This window comes from Parasteatoda tepidariorum, chromosome 9 (assembly GCF_043381705.1).
Source record: "Parasteatoda tepidariorum isolate YZ-2023 chromosome 9, CAS_Ptep_4.0, whole genome shotgun sequence".
Lineage (NCBI taxonomy): Eukaryota > Metazoa > Arthropoda > Arachnida > Araneae > Theridiidae > Parasteatoda > Parasteatoda tepidariorum.
In genome coordinates this window covers 58,726,944-58,750,496 of record NC_092212.1, presented here as the reverse complement: position 1 = coordinate 58,750,496, position 23,553 = coordinate 58,726,944, and the positions used below count along the sequence as shown (strand labels likewise).

Sequence of the window (23,553 nt, the reverse complement as noted above, 5' to 3'; positions counted from 1 at the left end):
AGAAAATCGAGGTTGTTGTAAGCAGTCTGACTGATACATTGCCTTGTTTTTGTTCGCTTGATTTTGGCAACTTATTATTATTAATTTGTAGAAAATATATCAACAGAAGTGTTCTTTTCTTTTTTCGTCTAAGTTTGTCTTATGTTATAATCTTTATTAAATATTTCTTTTTCTCAAAATGATCTGTTTATTTACAATTGCAATTTAATTTCAACAGTTTTTGGGTCATCCACAGGGATACCTCCTAGTGCGCAGCTCTAGTGCGGCGTAAATAAATTACAGCTGAAGCATTGTACTGAAAGTTAACTGTAACGGCGACTAAAAATAACTTTCTCCGGTCAAAATGTGAGAAAGAAAACAAACGCGCATGTTTATGTGAAAAAAAGCTGATGTTTGTACTTATAGATTTAGTTATGATTAAGTAATCACGATTATGTGATTAAATATAACATCATAACTTTTTTTCTTATGATAATACTTTTTACATTCAATATGAATGGGTGCTATATATATAATAAAATAGTCAGAAACTTTCGTAATTGCTATCGTAACTATGGTGAAAATGAATTGGCTTTAAACCTTAAAAAGCAGTTATCTCTCTCTGCAAGTATCCGTGCATCTGATAAAAGAATCTTTACATTTAATTCTGTATTTGAATTTCATAGCAGAAAGAAATTGTGGCAAGATTTTAAAGTTAACTTTAACGAAAAACTTATTGTTTTAGGCGAAATTGTGACAAAACAATGCAATTTTGTTGCATCTCACAGAATCCGGCGAATGGGCCAAGTGTGGAATCTGTACACAAATTTATATACAGAAAAAACAATCAATCATATAGTTTCTCAATTTGCGAGGAGTCTGCGGTCTAAAAAACGGCCATTCACTGTATTATTGGGTGCTTCTATGTTTTGTTGGGATAAAGAAAAGATAACCGATGAAGAAATTCAAAGGTATCTGAAGTTTTAACTGAACATTCATTGCTGTACGAAAATAATCCGGCACATTTGCTTAGTTTCGTTATATTTCTATAATATGTTAAAGTAAAGTTTAAATAGATGATTGTTATGGGTAGTGAAATATTTATCGAAACTTTCACTCATTATGTTCCCTATTAAATTCAAATATATTTATCGAATAAGTTTTTAAATAACAATAATTTTGATATTTATCTCACATTTTTCTGTAAATATGAGTAAGCTGAGATTTTTAAGATATTTCTATTTTTTAATCTAATCTCTCTCTTTTGGGGAATTTTCTTATGGCATTATTTTATATTAAAGAGGTATCTGTAGGTTCCCAATATTTTTTGAGTACAGAATGATTTTATTACATTACAGAAATGATAAAAACATTTAATTATTTAGCATATTTATCTATTCTTGACAACAAAAAAAGAACAATATTTACATGCACATTAACATTATCAACAATAAAGGAAGATTAATATAAATAGTTATAAACAAAAATGATATTACAGAACTACTGCATTCAAATTAACACTAATCGCACCATAACTGGTAAAAAAAAAACAGTTATTCTTTGCTGTATTGTAAAGTGTTGTATGTTTAGTATTAGGTTATTACAGTCGAGAACCGATTATCCGGAAAGGTCGGGACCATCGCGATTCCGGATAACTGATTTTTCCCGTTTTCTGAATCGCTGCCGGTTTTTTAATGTTTCTAAAACGAAACTAAAAAATAATTTTGAAATAGTTTTAGAAATAATAAAAAATGATAAATAATAATACATTTGAGTTTAAATATGGAAAGAAATTATGAAATAAAAATTATATACAGGTTTATATATGTTATTATTAACATTAATAACATATATAAGCTATTTGTGCTTATGTGAGATTCGTCTACAAACGGCTTTTGATCCATCCTCTAAATCAGTTCTTTCGTCAACTCGATACGCCGTACGCTCTAAATAACAAAACGGGCTCAAAATCTTGCAAGAAATAAAAAAAAATTTTAATGGAAGAAAATTAATTTCCGGTTCCGAATTTCATTCCGGTTTTCTGATTTCCGGATGAGAGGTTCTGCACTGTATTATCATATTAAGAATTAAGTAATGTAATAATAATAATTTTGCGCACGTAATTCTTCATTGCGAAATCCATATTTAACTTTTTGTGTCAAACTTGGGCAAGCATGTTTCATTTTTATTAACAAATAAAATTACGTTAAAATATTTCCAACTGTCACCGTGATTATTTATTTTCTTTGCAACGCGATAATTGTGTTTGCTCGTCTGCTAATGATGGGATCACTGATATTTGGGCTAAATTAGCAGTTTTCTCTTTTCTCTTCAGTAGCAGCACGCATACAACTAAACAACCGTCTTCTAGCTTGCATAAATAGTGATTATGTTGTTGTCTGTTTCTTATTTTATTTTTCTCCTTACAAATTTTTTTTTTTTGCGTGGATACTTTTTTTAACATTACAAAAAATATATAAACATTATCTACGAAATTGAAGAACCCCTGTCAATGTATCAGCGCATGACTTGTGCTTGTTCCTCTATATTATCTAACTATGATTAGGTCATTTATAACTAAAATTTTTTAATTATTTTTAGCTACAGTGAAATCTATCTAATTTTGCCTTTTATAATGCAAAAATTTGATGGTTCACTGAAACAAGTGGACAACTTACAAAGTGAACATTAAATTGCTTTTGCGAGTTTGACAATTGATCATTAAAATCAACTCACAAAGGTGGTCAATTTTACCAGGTTTATCTGGATATTGAAGAATATATCTGTACCAGGATCTGTTGCGCCAACTGCAAATGCCAAGACGACGAAAGGATTTTACGCTTGTAATTATAAAAATGAAAAAAATGATGAGGTTTAACAAAGGGTGGCTACTAGTTATACTGTTCGAGTTTGTCCCTTTTCTGTGATGCATATTTATTATTTTTTTAAATTTCTCATGACATGCTGCCCGAAAGTTGCAACTTGATCATTATTCTGCTCTCAGATCTCAATACGGAAATTTTTCTGTATATTGTAACCTAGTTTATGTATACCAGTGTTTCCCAAACTTATGACTTTTATGTACCCTTTCTAAATTTTTCGTAACTCTGTGTACCACTAATAAAAAAATGAATGCATTTTTTACTGTAAAAAAATTGCACAAAAGTTAAAAATCTTTTACTCTGCAAAAAATAGCCAATCGAAAAATACGTAATTGTAAATTTTCATGGCTAGCTTTGTATTTAAGTAAAATTGTTTGAAATTTTCGTTTGTTGCAAGATATTTCACATAAGAACGCGTACCCCCTCTAAACTGTTCCCGTACCCCTGGTGGTATGCGTACCACACTTTGGGATGTATACAGTAGTTAAATGGACATCTTGGTTAAATGGACACTCTTGGGGTCGAAAAAAATTGTCCGCTTATGAGAGTTATCCGTTTACGGAAGGGTGCACTAATAATGAAGTTTAACACTGTAAATTGTTTTTAGAATTATAGAAATATTTCATCTATAATAACTATTCACATTGATATTTATTTAAAAAATACTTTTTTCAATACTAAATGAATATATTAAAAAGTTTGATATGTATACACACAATTCTAGATGTAGCTACAGTGAAATGAATATGTTTTTCTTATTTACATAGACATTCAAATTAGTCATATACGAAATATGAGCTTTTAGTCCTATTTCACTTGCTCCATCAGTTTAATTATTAGGTTTACTCCTCCTCTCATCACTTGATCGGAAACATGATAATACCACCTTGAAGGTAAACCTCCTATATGCCCAGAAGAAATAAAGCATTGATGCATATCTGTAAGGTATAACATGGAGTTGATTTATTCATAATTTATCGTCAATCAAATGTCTGAATAAATGTTTCATCAATTCACCTAAATGATTAAAATTATGTTCTCTCTCTCTCTCTCTTTTTTTTTTTTTTTACCCATCTGTGTTAAATGCAGTCTCCCAATTGATTAGAAGTAGAAAGAAATTTTCAGTGAGAAAGAGAAATCGAGAGCAGTTGAGGTGTTATTTCAGCTTATGGGGTCTCATAACCAGTACTATCCAGATCAAAATATGCTGCTGTCTAAAACATTTCACATGACCAGTATCATTAAGATAAAGGAGTGTGAAAAAGATCAAGGATTGTGACAGGAGAATGATTCTTTAGTAGTAATAGCTTAGCAATAATTTTAGTGGTGTATAAGGCAAGAAATTTACATTCCCCCCTTTTTTTCCGGAATTTAAATCAGAAAAATTTTTTCTTTTCCAATTAAGAAAAATTGGTTTCTGGTTTGTAAGAGATAAAAAAAATGTTTGAGGGTGTAAATTACTGTCCGTGTCCGGTTACGAGACTGTCCGCTTTACTGAGAAGGTATATACTGGTTTATTTATCGAAGATTAACAGGGAATTAAAAATACGACCTTAACCCATTCGCTGCTACTAAAAATGATGTTTCCATCCTCAGAAGCCGGATTACAAAACAGGGTTTTAATGGTTTAAATGTTTCTTATATTTTACTGGGAAAACCAGAAAAACGAAGAAACATATTATTTTCCTGTTTAGAGAATTTTTTTTTCCCCGACGCTCTGGAACGTCAGTGGCACACAGACTGAACCTGTCTTCGTGAGTGCCATTGACTCTCCAGCGCGTCTGATCAATATTCTGAAAAATTACTGGAATGTTGCGTAAAATAGCAGCTTAAAAGGAATAAAACAGAATACCATTCTAGTATAAGTAGTACCATTTATAAAACAATGCTGAAAATTTTTACAAATAATAAGCACAATATACAGATATTGACAGTCACGCACATAAAAAAATTCAACAATATACAGATATTGACAGTCACGCACATAAAAAAATTCAAACAAAGTTTTGAAAACCAGTCACAAAAAATAAATAAATAATGCTTCACTAATGTGCCAAAATAACCTCTCCGTTCAACTCCCAAAGCCACACTAAGCACAGAGCATATAACTTGTCATAGTCCATCGATGTGCTAGCACGTTGTTGGCATACCAGGAGGTGCCGCTCTGATGCACCAGTGCGTTGGTGGCAGCGAATGTGTTAATGAGAGGTATCCGTTTTGTAGGAGTGTTCGTAATGTGACATATAACTATTATAATCTAGTTTTCTTCAATATTTTGTTATTTTAACCTTAAAGAGTGCTGTATCGCTGAATATATGTGCTTTTCATGGCAAATTCTGTTTCACTGCTATTGATTTTTTAAAGTTAAGAGAAAATTGAATTCAGGTTAACCTAGTATAAACCATAAAGTTTCAATAAAATGTTTTTTATTTATCAAAATGAAAGCAAATTATTGTACAACTGTTTCTCTAATGTGTGAACTTGAGTTATCTTGCCATTATTTGTTTTATAACTGCACCATTATTTGTTTGCATTTTGATATGTTTTTAAAAAATTTTGAGCTTTTAAAGGGTCATGGTCACTATGCATGTTTATATTTATTGAAAATGCCAAAACTAAGGAGAGGCACTTATCGATTTTAGTCAGTGTAAATTGGTACTACCTATATAGAAATTATTTCGATATAATATTATAATGTATTATTTTAAATGCTTTAAATAAAGTTTTAAGACTATTAGATATTAAAGCATATATAAGTATATGCTAACTGACTTTAATTTTTCAATGCTGATTAAACAATAGCTTTCACTTGTTTTTTTATTTAAAAAAAATTAGATTTTCGTTGCATTCCAATTGCTTAATTTTATTTATACTTTTATTAGCTTGTTTAGCATCTTTATTCTAATAACTTATTTTTAAAAGGTGCATTTCTAAAATGAATTTGTAGAATTGATTATCGACTTCATAAGGATTAAAGTTTATAAAGGCCATTTATGAAGACAGTTACATATCACATCCTAATTGAGTCAATTGCAGTGCCAAGACTACCAGTATTGCCACTATCCTGTACTTGTATATGCAATAAATTAAATGCACATATATTTGTTTATGTTGATTTGCTGTAGCTACAAATTTTATTCTTCGAGTTTGCGCTGTTCTATAATTCTAATTGATCCATTTTATAACTGCACCAAAACATTTTTTTTATGATTATTTTTATATTTTAGTTTTGTATATTATATTTTAGAACTTTTTTTTTAAATTTATTTATTTATTTATTATTATTTTTTTTAACCCTTTATGATTTGAATGTTTTGATTAGATATAGGGACGCAGACAGGAATTTGCTTGAAGATCTGGCTTTTTTCAGAAATTGTAATTCTGCGTGAGTTTCATTTTATAAAATTGATTATGTGCAAATTCTTTTTTTACATACATTGCTTATGTCCTGTATACTAACATGGAATCTACATTGTTAAAATTTATAATTTTATACAGCTGCGTTTGTGAATTGGATAGATATCGTAGAAGCGATGATCATCCTACCAAACCCATATCTGGTGGAGGCCTTGTCAACAAGCTTATTCAAGATGGCTGGGAAGCAGTTATACAAAAAGAATGTGTACAGGTGTGGAGGAAAGCCTTTCCGAATTCCTACTTATATGAATATAAAAGTAAATATTTAAGATCCAAAATATCTTTTTTTCTTTATTAAAATTGAATGTTATTATTTTTTTTAAAATCTAGCATTCAGGGTTGCCACAGGCGACTAAAATGCAACTATTTTTAGCATGAGGCAAATATGGCAATTTTTTTTTTTGCCTGAAAAGGCTAAAAAAAGCAACTATCTTCAGGAAAAGGAGACTTTTCTGTACTCCTAGCAATGTTTTTTAGCATGAATTGGGTTGAAAACCTGCAGCCTGTGAAATCTTCTGAACACACTGAATTTCTCTTCATAAAAAATAAAAAATTTTAAATAAAAATAATAACATTTTAAAAAAATAAAATAAAATAATTAAAACATTAAAAATTTTAGATTGCAAATTTGAGTCATCACTTTTTAATGCATTCAATTTGCATAGATTCTATCCTAAGTCTATTTCGTTTCTCGATTGCCTTTTCAACTGTTTATGCTACAAAATTCTGCACGATTTTAAAAAACCCAATTTTTATTACGATGCATGAATTTTGAATTTGAGTAATCACTTTTCACAATATATATATATATATATATATATTTGCTGAATCAATTATTGATAAAAAGGAAAATTTCTTAGAATAAGTGTGCTTTTTTTAATAAAAAGTATTTTTTGAATGAATTCTAGTAATTAAAAGTTTTTAATTTACTGCAAATATACAAATTTTTATTTATATGAAAATTTAGTGCTAGAACACTATCGTTTATATAAAAATTATCATATTTGCCACCAACTTGACAGTTAAGTCATTTAATAAAATTTTAGTCTTATTTTTGTTCTTATTTAGGCAACTATTTTCATAGTTTTCGGCAACTATTTTCATGCTGTAGGCTACTAAAAGCAAGTATTTTGCTCAGTTTTTTCTGTGGCAACCCTGAGTATTGAAAACTTAGAGATTTTCTAGATTTCATTGATTATCTCCTGAACCACCTGATCAATTTAAATGAAATTTGTTTTAAAAAAAAGCTAGTTGTAATACAAACAAAATTTCTGTACTAGAGATATATTACACTGGTGTAAGAAATGTAGAGAATTTGCAGACTTGTTCGATTATCTCTAAAACTACTTGCCCAATTTTAATGAAATTTGTTATGTACATACATTGATACAATACAAAACAAATAACCACTTAACAATTGTAATACACATGCATGATCATGCATAATACATATTGGAGTCGGAAGGTATGAAATTGCCACGGGAAATGATAAACTGCCTTATATCAAGTATGAAATCATGCTGCATAACCCATTTTTTTCTGCTTATTATGTAACCTCTGTTTCATACCTTACGACTCCAACGAGTGTTGCCCACGATCATGCATGTGTATTACAATTGTTGAATGATCATTTGTTTTGTATCGTATCAATGTATGTACATATCAAATTTCATTAAAATCGGTCTAGGAGTTCTGGAGATAATTGACCAAGTCTGCAAATTCTATTAATTTCTTACACCAGTATGACACATATGAGTGTTTGTAACACCCATATGAGGGCATTTGAATTGAAAGGTATGAAACAGTGGTTATAAAACAAACATATACGTGGATTAATAAGAGACTTGGTCCTTCTAAGTCTATTTTCAATGATATACAAGTCTCTGTCAGTTATAGAGAAGAAATTAGATCTTTCTTAGGCAATTGCGATTCAACCTCCTCTGGTAACTATCTATGGTTTGAAAACAATGTTGCTTAACAAGTGGTACTAATTGCAATAGGAACTTTTTATTTCTTTCATTGTATCGTGATGTGAGCCTTGTATATTATTGAAAATATATTGGGAGAGAGTTTTACTTCATATTTACTCTTCTTCCCTGTAGTAAATGTATGATATAGTGAAATTTGTATGTTTTTTTTTCAATGTCAAAGTATATACAATCGAATTTCATCCTAGATTCATTGTTCCGACATTTTTCATTTTCCTCCAAGTATCACGTTGTTTTAACAATCCCATCGGAAAGGCTAATTTTATAATGTTAATTATACCACTTAAATCGTTTTTTAAACTAGCCGATTTCCGCATCTAACGTAAGAAATTTACTGATATTTTAGAAAAATATTGAAGTTGATTAATTTTGTTCAGAAGAAAAACTGAACCTCTTGGTGCTAATTATGAAGTAAAAAAGGAGGACTTGTTACAGTTGGCATAAAGTGCCTCAAATATCAGATTAGATGTTTATACATCAGCTTATGAAAATGTTTCAAGAAATAGTTGCAGGGGCAGAAGTGCAAAGCAATAAGAATGAAGGTGGCGAACTTAAAACACAACCACTGTTAACTCTTGGAGAAGTCCTCAAAGTCTGTAAAACTATAATAAATAAATACTTTCTGTATTTACTTTAGCTTACAGAAAATGAACGGCGCTTTGTTGTAAATGTCAAAGACTTTTTGTTTGTGCTATGCTATTAAAAAAAAGAGGATGTTTAAACAAAAATTTCCAAATATTTTAAATAAATTAATATGTTTATTCGTCCTAATTTTGCATCCTAAATATTTTTTAACAGAAGTAAAGTAAAATAAAGATACTTTAAACAGAAAAGTTGCGAAATATGTAATTTAAAAATCAATTTTGTTTGGGTTTTGAAAGAAAAGTAATTAACTTAGTTTTTATTTAGATAACACATCAAAACTCAACATAGCTGTTATTTAGAAATTAATGTTTGCTTTATCTCTGGTTATCTCAAATCTGTATAATAAATATTACCTAATTTTTCAATTTAATTAATGAAAATCAATTTCATTTCCTTTTTAGTTATGGGTACATTTTATGATGTTCCAGCTAGAGCTTTTTTTGCTGTTCAAGTAAGAAATATTTTACCTATCATCTACAACTTACATGAATTTATACATTTAGGGGTTGTTTTTCAAAGCTTCTTGTGGGAAGAGAAGTAATTGACAATGTCAACATTTATCCATGAAAAAGTACACCAACATAAAATTGAGTTAACGTGTCTTATATACTAGTGAATTGGAATTGTATTTTTGTAGTGGTAGAGACACTGCAGTACTCACCCACCAGAATTATAGAGATAGAATTCGATAAACAGATACCAGTAGTTGATTCATTGCTGTTTTGTGAGAAGCCGGGAAGTTCACGGTCGCTCCTGTGTTGACATTAACAGTCGAGTGTATTCAGGCTAACTTTGTGTGTGATCGAGACTGAGTTCAATGTGGACCATCCATCAGAGTAGGCGTGTTTGAACCGAATTGGGAGTTTCTGTTAAAGTACGCGTTTTCTTATCTTGTCTGTGACACTAATGTGGGGAGAGAAGTTATAGACAATGTCAACATTCATTTATGAAAAGGTACTCCATAGAATTGAGTTAACATGTCTACACTACACTCCTATAATAATGTTTTTGGTATTGCTGAATGATAAAGAATCAGTGCCAGACATTATTAAAATTGTTGGTTGCATATCAACTGGATTATTTTTGGCCACTATTCGATTTGTTTCATTTTACTGATCATCAACAAAATATGAATTTATACATTTAGGGGTTACTTTTCAAAGCTCTTATAATAATGCTTTTGGTATTACTGAATAATAAAGAATCAGTACCAAACATTATTATAAAAATTGTTGGTTGTATATCAATTAGACAATATTCAGCCACTATTCGATATTCGGCCGTTTTGCCAAACATTTGGTGAATTATTCGGCAAGGTATTTATTAAAAAGTGTTATTTGACATTTTTTTATTTTTAGATATTGAATAAATATATTTAATAAGGAGTAACCTTTAATTGTATTTTTTACTATACATTACTGGAAACAGTTTTTACACATATTTGTTAAGTTAGGAATAGCATGCAAAGGTTACTTAAGTTAACTTACAAATTTGTGTTCTGACAGACAATGGAAAAGCGAAATTTGAAGAATTGGAACTAGATTTTACTTTATACTGAACCATGAGTTTTTCACTGCTGATTTTTTTAAAAATTATTTTATGGCAAGTCAATTTCCTCCTTTTATTTAACACCCTTTCCTTTAACAATTGAGAATTTTTTTGTTTTGTGTTTGCTGTTTTCTTAACGGAGCGTTTCTAATAAACGTAATTTTCTGTTTGACAAATAGCCGGTAATGTTGAAAACTTTGATTTCCCATGTTAAAGTTATATTTTAAGAATTAAGAACAGTTTTTTTCTATATCTCTTTTTCTTTTTAGTTAACTTTTCTTGTTATCAGCTTTTTTATTTTGGCACAGCATTTTTGAAAGAGCGTTTATTATGAACGTTATTCTTTTATTGTCAGTTTTTTCTAGAAATGCGGCAGTGTGAAAAAGTTATATTGAGATTTTTAAGGTTAGTCAGTTTTTTATTTATCTTAAATATTTCTAATAGGTAACTATTATAGTTTTCACTCCCTTTTCCCCTTATTGTTTTTTAATAATGACTAAACTTATTTATAAATAGGAAATATTTATTGGTGGTTGTAAAAGAAAGAAAAAAAGCTCTATGTGGTTTTTGAATATTTGATACTCAATCGTTTTTTGTTGTTGTTGTTTTAGGCCAAATACCGACTGTCTGCTTCAATTAACTACATTATTGTGTGTTCTAATTTGTTATTTTTCTATATTCTAATTTCTAACTTCATTTAAGTTGGCAATATTATTTACAGGGTATCCGCGCACCTAGAAAGTCATGAATTTCAGTATTGAACAAAATTTATCATGAAATGTCATGATTTTTGCTATTTTTTTCAAAAAAATCATGGAAAGTCATGGATTTAGGTCTCTGAAAAAGGTCATATTTTATAGGAAAATAAAATGATTTTATCATGTTCTTTAAAAATTATGGTGTTCTTTCAAAAAATGAAAGAAAAAACATCATTTCTAGAGAGAATTATCTTTTAAACTTCTGTGGTTTAAGTATTTTTATTATTTAGTTGTTTTAATTTTGTGGTGATGTTCAGTTCATCACCACACACATTAAGATAAGAATAAAAATGAATAACAATTAAAAATAATATACTCTTAAGTAAGAGAACAATATCATTAGAATGATCACTAATTGCAAGGTGTTAAAACTATTTATTTAATATAGATCATTTAAGATATTTAGAGTTACAAATTTTGTTCCAGGAAGGCATTCACTCCAATTAATAATAGGTACATAAAAAAATTAACATGAAATTATACATTATGAAGCTGCACTGCTAATATATAAAATAAATAAAAAAATAAAAAATTAACATGAAATTATACATTATGAAGCTGCACTGCTAATATATAAAATAAATAAAAAAATAATTAAGGGGTGATAGAAAATTTTTATAATATAACTTAGCTGTTGAGGATCCTCATATTTTTGTGTCTTAACCTCAGCTCTCCTAAAACCATGTGTGACCTTCCCTTTTCTCTCACCTCCTCTAACCAAGCCCCAAAGCATACTCCACTCTTATTGGCTGTTACCACCATCACAAAATAAGTAGGGCTATACTTGCTATTTCTTTTTTTTTTATTTTTGGCTAAATTATTTAAGGGCAGAAAAGGGCAGGTGAAAACTTATGAAAGAGAAACTAAAACTTTAAAGTAATTATAGCAGTGCAGCAAAGATAAAAGTAACAAAACAGCATAAAAGCAATACCACATATATATAAAAGTAACAAAACATCATAAAAGCAATACCACAATTTTATCAATTTAAAATTCTAGTTGAAGCAAACCAGTCATTGGAGATTTTTTTTTATTCCGAAATGAGAACAGAAAAATCAGGAGTATTTCTTTCCTTTCTGATGAACAAGAAAAATATCTTTAGAATATAATTCTGCGCAAAAAAAAATTATTTGCTTTTGTATTTTTTTCCAGCTATATTTTTGTTTCAACTCTTTCTTTACTCTGTTTTTTAAATTTAAAATCTATAAATATGGAGATGCAGAGCAGTTTTAGTTATACCTATCATTTCAATGAATGTTATTATAATGCTTTTTTAAATGTATTGTTGCGTTTTTGTTGGAGAAAATAATAACTTTGTTAAGTCATGAAAAATTCTTGAAATTAGTCATGGAAAATCATGAAAAGTCATGAATTTGAAAATCTAAAATGTAGCAGATACCCTGTATTTACAATAGTATAATAGCAATGCAATTATTCTTGTTTATCAAAATATATTATGATGATGAGTAGAAAATATAAGATAAAATTGAATGATAATTACAGTTAGCGTAATGCATCTATTTTGAATAATATGATAGCCATATTCGAAATATTGTTACTTCTTTGATGTTCACAAGTCAAAGTTTGTCCTTACTTTACAATTACTTTAAAGTGCCTTATTCTTTTGTTAATATTTCATACGTTTATACAATTTAACTTTAATTTTTAGACTGATATTGAATACAGAAAGAAATGGGATAAACTGGTTATAAAACTTGATGTTATTGATAAAGAAGCAAAAGATGATGGTTGTGAAGTTATGCATTGGGTCATGCATTATCCAGTGAGTATTCGTGTAAACAGATGTAAAATAGATTTGCATTAACTATTAATGCCAAAGTTTGTAATTGAACTATTTATTCATAATGTCAGTATATATATATTTTTAAAATTACGTTTTATTAAACAACTCCTCATGCTCCACAAAGTATAACATGAAGCTTACAGAAGTAAGTGGGCAAAGTACAAATGAAAGTAAAAATTATAAAGAAACAAAATAAGAATTTAAAAGTTTAAGCTGCATACAAAATTACGTGAAATAGTAAGTATTCAGTGCACATAACAAAAAAGGATATAAAAGGTGACCAATAAATACCTGAAAGTCTCAACTCCTTTTTTAAACTTTCTCTTTGGTTTGAGTATAGCTTACAATAAAAAATATGTTCAACAGTTTTAGTGTCCTGTTCACATGAACAAAGATTGTCATTAATCAAATTAAACTTTTAAAATTACTGTGACCAGTAAGAATCTGGGACAGCTTAAAGTCAGTAGAAAAAGTTTTACTCTTTATCTGATAAAAAGTATTTCAAAGGAAAATAGAATTTATTAATAGATCAAAATTGAATCATTTTTGTTTCTTGATATTCATGGGGTTACTGTTCTATCAGAATTTATCATTTTGTTTACTATAGTCCTTGGCCAAATTATTAGACGCACCATAAGATTCTATGTAAAATCTTAATTATCATGTAATAATATACAGCTTTATTGTTTTTACTCAGCTGAAACCGGTTTGCACTTGTTTACTTTCCTAAAGTTTGAGTTTATCTGGAATGAATATTTGGTAAAACTCAGTGTATCCATAGTTTGTTTGATTGAAATTATGAGCATACCTTATTAACTATATTTTGAAATGTTCTTTCGTTAGTTTTAATTTCTCAAATAACTCTAAGTAATCTAATATTCCCCCCACTATATAGGCAACCCATACTTAAATCTTTGCCACAAGATTGATTTATTTCCACTTCTATGGCTTTTTTTCGTATTCAATTTTTAATGATTATAGCCTTGTATTAAATATTCTTGAAATAGGAAAATATTAGATTAATGTAGATTTTTGGTTACACTGAACTTTTTTATATACATACATTCAATGTAACGATTCATTTTGTCCCAATTAAAATGTAACTTATAATGTGAGGTCATTTTATCATGAATGTGCAAAAATGCTAAAAATATTTACTCATAACTAAAAAGTACTAGGCTTAATCGCCTTGGATTAGAACCTTGGAAAGAGCCCCACTTATTCACTTTTCAAAAGTTTTTTTCACTCACTTTATTCACAGAGAAAAAACTAACTATATTTTGGTCACTATATTTGACTGAATGGCTCATTGTGGGCGTTCTATTGAATAACATCACATCTATGCAATAGAAAACAGGAATTTTGTATTGGTCATTACAATGGAAGGATCATACTAAGAATAATGGAAGGCAAAGAGAGGTCATACTAAAAATCTTAAACTATAGCGAAAAGGAGTGAGAGAAAAAATTTAAATTTTTTTAAAATATACAGACAGCTATAGTGAACACGGTTTATAGGGAACTCCCGGATATAGTGAGCAAAATGTTCGGTCCCCTGCCTTGCTATACATGTATAATGTTATTTTTTATGGATATAGTGAGCCAAAAAAGTGAGGAAGTTGGATATAATGAACTTTTTTCCGTCTTCAGCTGATTTTTTAAAAAAATTTTTAAATAATTTTGAAATTTCTACTTCAAAGTAAATGCATATACAGATTTTTAAAACCATCTACAGAGGGGAATGTAGCGATAAGCATTTTTTCTTGTTTGCTTCTTTTATCTCACTTTCTCATCCCTAATGCACCTGTAAGGTGTTAGTGGGATCAATATACATTTTCTGTCAGAGGGAATGAGTAATTATTCATTACTGGTCAAAGGGTTGGACACTAATATGTGTTGACAAGGCCCTCATTTCAACTCCTTTTTGATCTCAGTTCAGTTAAAAAAATCCTGCAAAGAAGTGTCAAATTTAACTATAGCTAGCAGTAAACGTAAGACGTTCTCCATTGATGATAAAATAGACATAATCAGAAAAATTGAAAATGGATGCAATCAAGCTGATATTTGCGAGGAATATAAACTATCCAAATCTGCAGTTTGTAACATATGGAAAAATAGGCACTTGATAATTTCTGCTCATGAAAAAAATTTAGAAGGTAGAAAAAAGTTTAGAAAAGCAGATCACAAGGATGTTGAAGAAGCATTAGTGAAAAAGTTCGCCAATCGAAGAAGCCGCAATCTTCCAGTATCTGGACAAATGTCGATGAATTTGCTAAGTGATTTTACGATACTACTTTTATGTGCTCGAATGGCAGGTTAGACAGGTTTAAAAATCGGAATAACAGAAATTCAGAAAAAATTATCTGAGAGTCGGGAAGTGATTCCATATCTGATGTTGAGGATTGCTCATCAGCTAAAGATTACAAATTTTTTTTGTACGTAAGACGAAGAGTAATGAAAAATAACGCATGTTTTGCTACTATATTATATTTTTCAGTCATTTATTTGAATAATGCGTAATAAAAGGGAGTAGTTTGGGAATAGCCTGCATAACAGATATAGTGAACTCCCAGTTATAGTGAACCAAAATTTTGGTCCCTTGAAGGTTCACTATAGCGGGGTTTGACTGTATATATTTACACGTATTTAGAAAAAAAAAATCAACATTTTCGTTTTTAGCATCTGCTGCTGTATGTGAAATAGCCACTCTCTTTTCTTACCCAACATTTATTACTTGAATTTAATTTACTTTGTTAGTTTATGTTCTGTGTATAATAATTATGCATGGCATTAAATGCTCTATAAACTGACAATACATAAATGCATACATAATTTAGTATTCTATGAGACACGATTTAAGTACCGCTATCTTGAGTGTTGGGCTCAATATTTTGGTGTAGTGCTGAAGTACACTTCAATGATGCATATGGATTGTTAGTTCATCAATAACATTAACCTTTTCCTTATGGATGGTACAACATGTGGACCATATGTGATGGTAAAATATGATACACCTTAAGCAAAAGTTTAAAGATATTAATAAATCATTTTAAGAAAAAGTTGCTTCTAAATTAATGTTAATTGTCACTTTCTGTTATGTTGTATTAATAGTATTTTCTTCTATTTCAGTATCCCATGTATAGTAGAGAATATGTATATATTCGAAGAGCAGTGGTATGTAATTTTTCAATTTTTTGTTAAATTAATTGAAGTTGCCTTTCAATTATTTAAACAGCATTGTAATTTATTTTTGTGAATAAGTAGAATTCTCTTATTTATTCTCAATTAATAGGTATTTGTGTATTGTTCAGCTTACCAGAGTTTGTTAAATGTTATGTGGTATCTAATGCACTTTAAATTGTTTTAAAAACTTATAAACTGTAAAGTAAAATGTTAAATTATATAAATACCTGTTTTTGTTTATTTATATATCTATTTTTATTTTATTTAAAATGCAATCTTTTTCTCTTTCTCTTAACTCATATAATCAATAATAATTTTTTTTAAAAAAATTCTTTTTACAAGGTTAGATCAGTGGNTTATAGTATTAAATCAAAAATTTTCAGTGGCTCTTTAAAAGCGGGAAATTTTGTAAAATTGTAACTTTTGGCTCTTTCATTTCAAAAGGTTGCCGACCCCTGGGTTAGATAGATGTAATATAAAGCAATGTCAATTAAATAGTTTAGTTTGCTGTTAAATATTTGCTTTCCTGATTTGCTAAGAGGTGTGAAACAAAGGGTTGAAACAGCCGTTCATCAGGCAACACTTCAAACTGGTCCAAAACAAGTTTCAGCTCCATGATACCATTTTTCTCAAAATTTTGCCAAAGCTCTAAAAATATTCATTGAGCAAAAAGCACAACTTTAGCCTAATTTTACCTCAAATTTGCATCAATTTCGTTGCTCCAAAACAGCAAGCAATTTTTGTTTTTCACCAAAATGTTGATTACTATGTTGAGTTTAAATTCTCCATTGAATAGAGCTTGCCAGGAAGAAGTTATTATTAAAATAATGAAATTCACTTGTCGAATGATTTCGCTTAACTGTTGTAGCATATAAAATATCTCAAAAATCATAGAGAAATAGCGAAAAATAAGTTAATGGCGCGCCTCTTGAGACATGTATTTCTCAAGTTCGGAAGAAAAAAAATTTTTTGCATTACAACAAATGTATGCTAAAAAAAATTATATCCAAAAATACGAGTTTGAAATTCACTCAGTCTTCGGTCACTTCCCCAAGTACACAAATTTAGGAATTATCATTGTTTCCCTGCCTAATAATACTTTTGCTATACAGGATTACTTATAATACATTTTGCAATACAGGATTGCTTGTACTATTTTACTCTACTGGATTACTTATACACTATTTTGCTGAACAGAATTACTTATAATATATTATTTTTCTCTACAGGTTTACTTATAATACACTATTTTGTTTCTTTTCTATTTTTAAATAAAGATACTGAGTTTTATGGTATTAAGGCTATCTAATAATACAATTTTGCTATGTCAAAAATGATGCAGGTTAAAAGGCCATTTTCTACGTGCCGGACCATTAGAGTATTGAAAGTTTTTTTTAAAGAAGTTTATGAAAGAACAATTACTTAATTTTTTATTGTTTATGTTTTCTAGGTAAGCTCTGATACAAATACAATGGTTCTAGTCTCAAGAGCAACTGAACATCCTTCCTGTCCTGTAAATAACAAATACGTTAGAGTCACTAAATATAGTTCTAGGATGGTTATTAGACCTCATCGGACATATGATGAAGTAAGAAACGTTTAATTATGATGAAACTTTTAATGTGTATTGTAAGTTTCATGTTTTATCATTTAAAAATCAATTCGAATTTAGTGGCCTTGTTTAGAACCATGCATGCTTAATGTATAATAGTACATTTTCTTAATGATTTAATATTAAAAATAGCTGTAATTAACGATTATTACTTGAAAATTAAACGAGTGGATTAGTTGTAGTAAGATTAACTGCAACTGAACTCATTGAAAATTAATTGACAGGGAATGAAATAATTTACTTGTTAAATTACGGAACTTGTTAAAGCTTTACAAAATTTTTAACTTGCTATCTTATTTTTAAAAATTTTTTTTAACACTAATGGTGCAAAATATGCCTTTACTGCTATCATTTGATAAAAAATGCAATAAAAAATAATTATGCAACACGGAAAATCATAAACAGATTGGATGCATGATTCACAAAATTGTTTTGGGAATTGTTTTTGACAGCTCGTGGTTTCTCCAATTAAAATATTTGTAAAAAGCAGCAAGAAGATTTAATAGTTTGCATATTGGCATCTTGCCACCTCTAGAATTTGCAAGGTCCATTAAATATCTTGCTGCAGAGCGTTTAGGATTCCATTATATTTCTGTCTATATTTCAGGGNTTTCTCTTAATTAAAATTATTTTACCATCCATTACATCCACGCTTATTTAGACGTAAATTTATCGTAAAAAAGTTGAAATATCATCAACTCAGTAATACTTTTCTTGCATTAAAATTCTCTTCATTAAAATTCCTGCGAAACTGGAATACCATTGCAAACTCTTTTGTGTTGGGAAATGAATGGAGAAATCTTTTTCCTCTTTGGAGATTATGGGACTATGCAGTTTAAGAAAGGCAAAAATGTGGAAGAAAGGATTAGGATATTTGCTTCTGTTTATAAAAGTAAAGTTTTTGTTTTATTTTAAGTCTTCTTTTATTTTGTGGGGCTGAATTCATTAATTATTGAAGTTTGTTCCGCTGCTTGGCTTGGGGGGTATTTTTTTTTTAAACAAAATTATTCAAAATGTTTTAGTATTTTTAACTTTATAAAATTCTCAAGAAAATAATTGGTTATAATTTAGAGATTTTATCTTGCACTCTTTTTCTGAAAGCTTTTGTCCAATGAATTATTTTTCGCTGCAAAGTTTTGTTTTGTAAGATAGTTTTTCTAAGAAATTAATGTTCATTTTTTTCCAACACCATGGAATTGCCCAGGTGTAAAAACGAAACCAATTGACTTATCTAAACTAGGAAACCATGTTAGATTGGAATTCTTTATACATTCTAATTTCCATTAAGAAACGGGAAAAGAAAAGAATAAAAGTTAAAGAATTGTATCTAGTTTTTTTCTCTTTAGAATATGCAACAAGAAATGGACAATTTTTCGTTTACAAATACTGAATATGACTTAAAATAATAGTGCTAATTTAAAACAAATTACATTATTTAAACATTTGACTTATGATATTGGTTTGAAGAAAATTATTTCAATGAACTTTATAAAGAGCACTGTTTGTATAAAATGCAGTATAAAATGGCTCTATATTGAAATATGAATAAATATAAGAATTATTTTCTTTTGCTTAATAGAAATATATTAAACAGTACTTATCCAAGGTTGTTTTGGGTCATTACTATTTGGTACATTTTGTGCAAAAACTATTTAACACTTTAAAAAAATTTTATTAATTAAAAGCGTTATTTTCTGCAAGCTAAACATATTGTTTCCTCCGCATCTATTCAAGATGATATATTAAAAAAATAACATTTTAAATGAAATATTGCACTATATTGACTAATACACTAATATTGACACTTTTCGTGTACCTATACTACACTTTAGCAGGGGGAAAAAAACACGCTGTCCTGGAAATTTTAAGAATTTTACTGGAAAAATCGGGGAAATTTGAAACCTAATTTGAGTGGCCACCCTAATTATAGTAAATGTTTGTTTTTCCTTTTCGAATTTCATTCTTAAAAATGAACAACTTAAAATGTTTTTGATAAATTTTTTTTTTAAAAAAATATCATTTTTATATTCATACTTAAGTTTAATTTTCATCAAGGATATATCAGACATGGGAATCTTAGTGAGGTACTGTGTATTTTTAATCCAATTGTTGAAGCAATCACATAAAAAATGTTAATGTATATCAATTTTTAACTCTGTTAGTAATTTCTACAGATTATTTTCTTATGTGGGCCTTTAGAATTGTGAAAATCATTGCCTTTTGTAGTTAGGACTATGTTTTAATCTAATATGATTGAAACAGGGATTTTGGATTTTCAATAATAATGTTGGATGTATGACGTTTTTTAAAGATAATTTTTTTTTAATATCTCTGGTGGTGTGGTCGTCTAGTAAATACCTCTCTTGCCCTGCCCTTATGACAGCTGTTTTTTTCCGGCACACCTATGTGCAGAAGAAGTATAGATTAATAAGATGGATTCTTATTCATCAATCATTTTGCTAGCCTTTATATGAATGAATAAGATGAAAAGATGGATGAATAAGATTGATAAAAGTAAGATGAAGGATATTGAATTATTTGTTTTCATTGCTTATCTATATACAACTTTAAGACTTAAATTGACTTTTTTTCAAACAAAGGGAATGAAATTTCTATGAAAGATCATATAATTAGAAAACTTCTTTTTGGTGTGACAGTCTTAAGGATAAAGTTTAATTTAAGATTTTTGCTTATTTAACGTTTTTAAGAATAACATTGAAAAATTCTTTATTACCATGCCAGTATCCTTGCTTAGGACTCCTAATCAACAAGTTTCACTCTTTATTTAGTTGTTATTTTTTTATTGTTAGTTAATACTGTTAAATCTGTTTCAATCTTTTTTTTTCTTTTTCAGAATGGTTTTGATTATGTACTTACTTATTTTGATGATCCTCAAGCAGCTTTTCCAGCACCTGCCTATAACTGGATGGCTTCTTCAGGTAATTGCAGTACAAAATCCCATTTCCAGACGTCCATTTCCTGGAAGGGTGTTTTTTTCTACTTCTGTGTGATTTTCGCCGGACTTCTGATTTTGGATTGATTTTAATCTGATTTCTGCTGTAACATGAAGAAAAAAAAATTGGAAATCACGTAAATGAAATCCTGTGTTTCGCTGCAGTGCTAAAGAAAACGCCTATTTTTTTCGAAATAGAACATTTTTGAGCACTCTAAAATTGAAAGCATGATTCTTGACTTTAATAATCCTTTTATGTGAGACGTGAGGAAAAAAAACGCCTATTTTTTCCCTCATGTCTCGCATAAAAGGATTATTAAAGTCAAGAATCATACTTTCAATTTTAGAGTGATCAAAAATGTTCTCATTTTGAAGAAATTGCATACTTGAGGGCATGAAATGAGGTCAGGAATTGTCATGACTAAAACGGCTCATAATGTAATTATTTAAAAAAGCGATTCAAAATTTGTGAATCATAATAACACTGCCCATCTATTTGTTTATGCTTTGGACTTAAAAACATTTTCCAACATATAGCAGGTATGTAATTCTTCTACAAATTGATAATTTATACAAAATTTTGTTTACTATATCTGCAAAATTGTTTGCTAATTTAATGGTAAAATTTTGTTGGTTACGCAAAATCTCGTAAATAAGACATTTATTTTACCCTTAGCAGCATTCTCTCTTTTTCGTCCATGCTCAATAACAACTTTTTTTACTCAGATTTGTTAGAGAAAAATGCTACAAACATTTAAAAGATAGTTCGTTAGAAAAAAGGATGTTTACTTCTTATTTTTTTTAAACATTTTTAATATTTTAATGAGTAGCAAGCAACTTAGTTGCGAAATCTGATTTGTAACAGAATTATTTAATAAATGTAATATATTTGCCCGTTTTTTTATTTGGTTTAAATTATATTGAATTAATTTTTAATATGATATTACGATATGGAAATTTCGAATCGTCAATTTCAGTCATTCTTTTTCAACATGCTCGATGCCATCGTAATTCACATAATTTTTATAAAACCCTGATATTATTATGTTACACGAAATTCAAATCACGTGCCTGAGTATTCACTATTTGATGCTATAATTCTACCAATTTTTTTCCAATAAATATTTGCAGTTATGACTACACATTTTGGAGTATTTTTTAAAATCTTAATAATTTTAATAATATATTAAAAATATTAAGATTTTAAAAATATTAATATTTTATTGTAACTATTTATTAACTTACTTGAATATCAGTAATTAAACCAAAGATTTATTGTATTGATATTTTTTTTAAATATTATACAGTACTTTTGTGGCAAAATTACACCATGTTCTATGGAAAAATTACATTATGTATAATTACATAAAAGTATTTATAAAGTTAGAAACAGAAATCAAGCAGAAAACGAAGGATATTTAAAGATATGTATGTTAGCAAAACAGCACTTCATAAGGGAGACACACTGTCTGCTAACATACAGGAGCCTTTCTGTCGTCAGTAGTTATACCAAAAACTGACTGTGCCCTGAGGCTCCATAATGAATTAACTAAGCAAGAAAAAGCAATTAAAAAATCTTAAATTGAAATGTAAATGCACAGAAAAATTTATAACATACAAACAAAATTCGAAAGTACAGAGAATAAGACTTAATAATGAAACACCCACATATAAGAAAAATAAAGATAAAGTTACAGTTGGAATAACTAAATCAAAATAAAATATTAATTGCCAAATCTTTAAGAAAATCTTTAGAAATATATCGAGTGCTGACCCCTTTCAAAAGTCTTGAAAAATAAAGCAAAAACATTCAATGAGTAAAAATTCCAAGAAAGTGCTACCATTTATGCTTCAGGAGCAAAAAATCCTAAATTGCACTAAATAGGCCTATTTATGCGGGCTTCAATATCGGCCAAACTATTTGAATGTCTTTAAAATACTTTGAATTAAATACCTTTAAATCAGTTTCATTCTTTTTTAGAATACTTTTAAATCAGTTTCATTCTTTGTTAAAATACTTTTAAATCAGTTTCATTCTTTGATTGCATAGAAGTATTTTAATAGATGTTTTTCATTTTAATGTTTTACCCTGTTTTCCTGAAACTATGTTCATAACATTTATTTTATTATCATTTTTTTAAGGTGTTCCTGACTTCGTAGAGAAATTACACAATGCTGCTCGAGATCTTCATATGTACCAGCGAAGAAATAATTCTAGTCTGCAGTCATCACAATCAAATAAAAGTTGTTGCACAAGCAATCTGGAATACGTGTACATGTAATAGTAGCCAGGAGATGTTGTTAAAACTACATAGACTACTAACTAAGAAATAATATTTCAAAGATTTTAATAGATTTTTAATTTATTTATCAATTTTTCTTGTTATTTTTATAAATATACACTAATAAAATTTGAATGTAGCATTGCTTATAGGAAATCAACTATTAGAACATATTGTTAAAAATAGCTTATCTGTAGAAAAATAGGATTTAATCTTTTTATCATTCTGTTTAACAGAATGCATTTATAGATGTAAAAATTTGTTTAAAATGTATTTAGCGATCATTCGAAACATATTACCTAAAAGTTGATCGGTGATGTTATTCAAGCCATACTTATTAAATACAGAGATCCACTCATTAAATGCAGATCGTTGTTGCCCTGGTAATTCCAGATAGCCCTTTTTTAACAGTAAAAATGATGAAAAAGCCGCCTCCTAATTTGCCTGCTGTTGAGAAAATTTTAATATATATGTATATACGGTGAAATTTCCAGGAAAGACCA

At 28.7% G+C, this 23,553-nt stretch overlaps 1 protein-coding gene across 2 annotated transcripts; it reads left to right on the top strand.

Moving 5' to 3' along the window:
* The first annotated feature begins 316 nt into the window (after positions 1–316).
* Positions 317–23,195, top strand: LOC107453147 (stAR-related lipid transfer protein 7, mitochondrial). 2 transcript variants are annotated; one of them, XM_016069847.4, is made up of 9 exons: positions 317–950; positions 6,184–6,246; positions 6,360–6,535; positions 9,313–9,362; positions 12,887–13,000; positions 16,150–16,194; positions 17,654–17,791; positions 20,670–20,754; positions 22,911–23,195. In XM_016069847.4, the coding sequence occupies exons 1-9, from the start codon at positions 469–471 to the stop codon at positions 23,048–23,050; spliced, it is 1,293 nt and encodes a 430-aa protein (XP_015925333.1). In that variant the 5' UTR covers positions 317–468; the 3' UTR covers positions 23,051–23,195. The 2 variants fall into 2 exon arrangements, with proteins under 2 accessions (XP_015925333.1, XP_071042011.1); XM_071185910.1 differs by lacking the exon at positions 6,184–6,246 and having other exon boundaries at positions 328–950.
* The last annotated feature ends 358 nt before the right edge of the window (positions 23,196–23,553 follow it).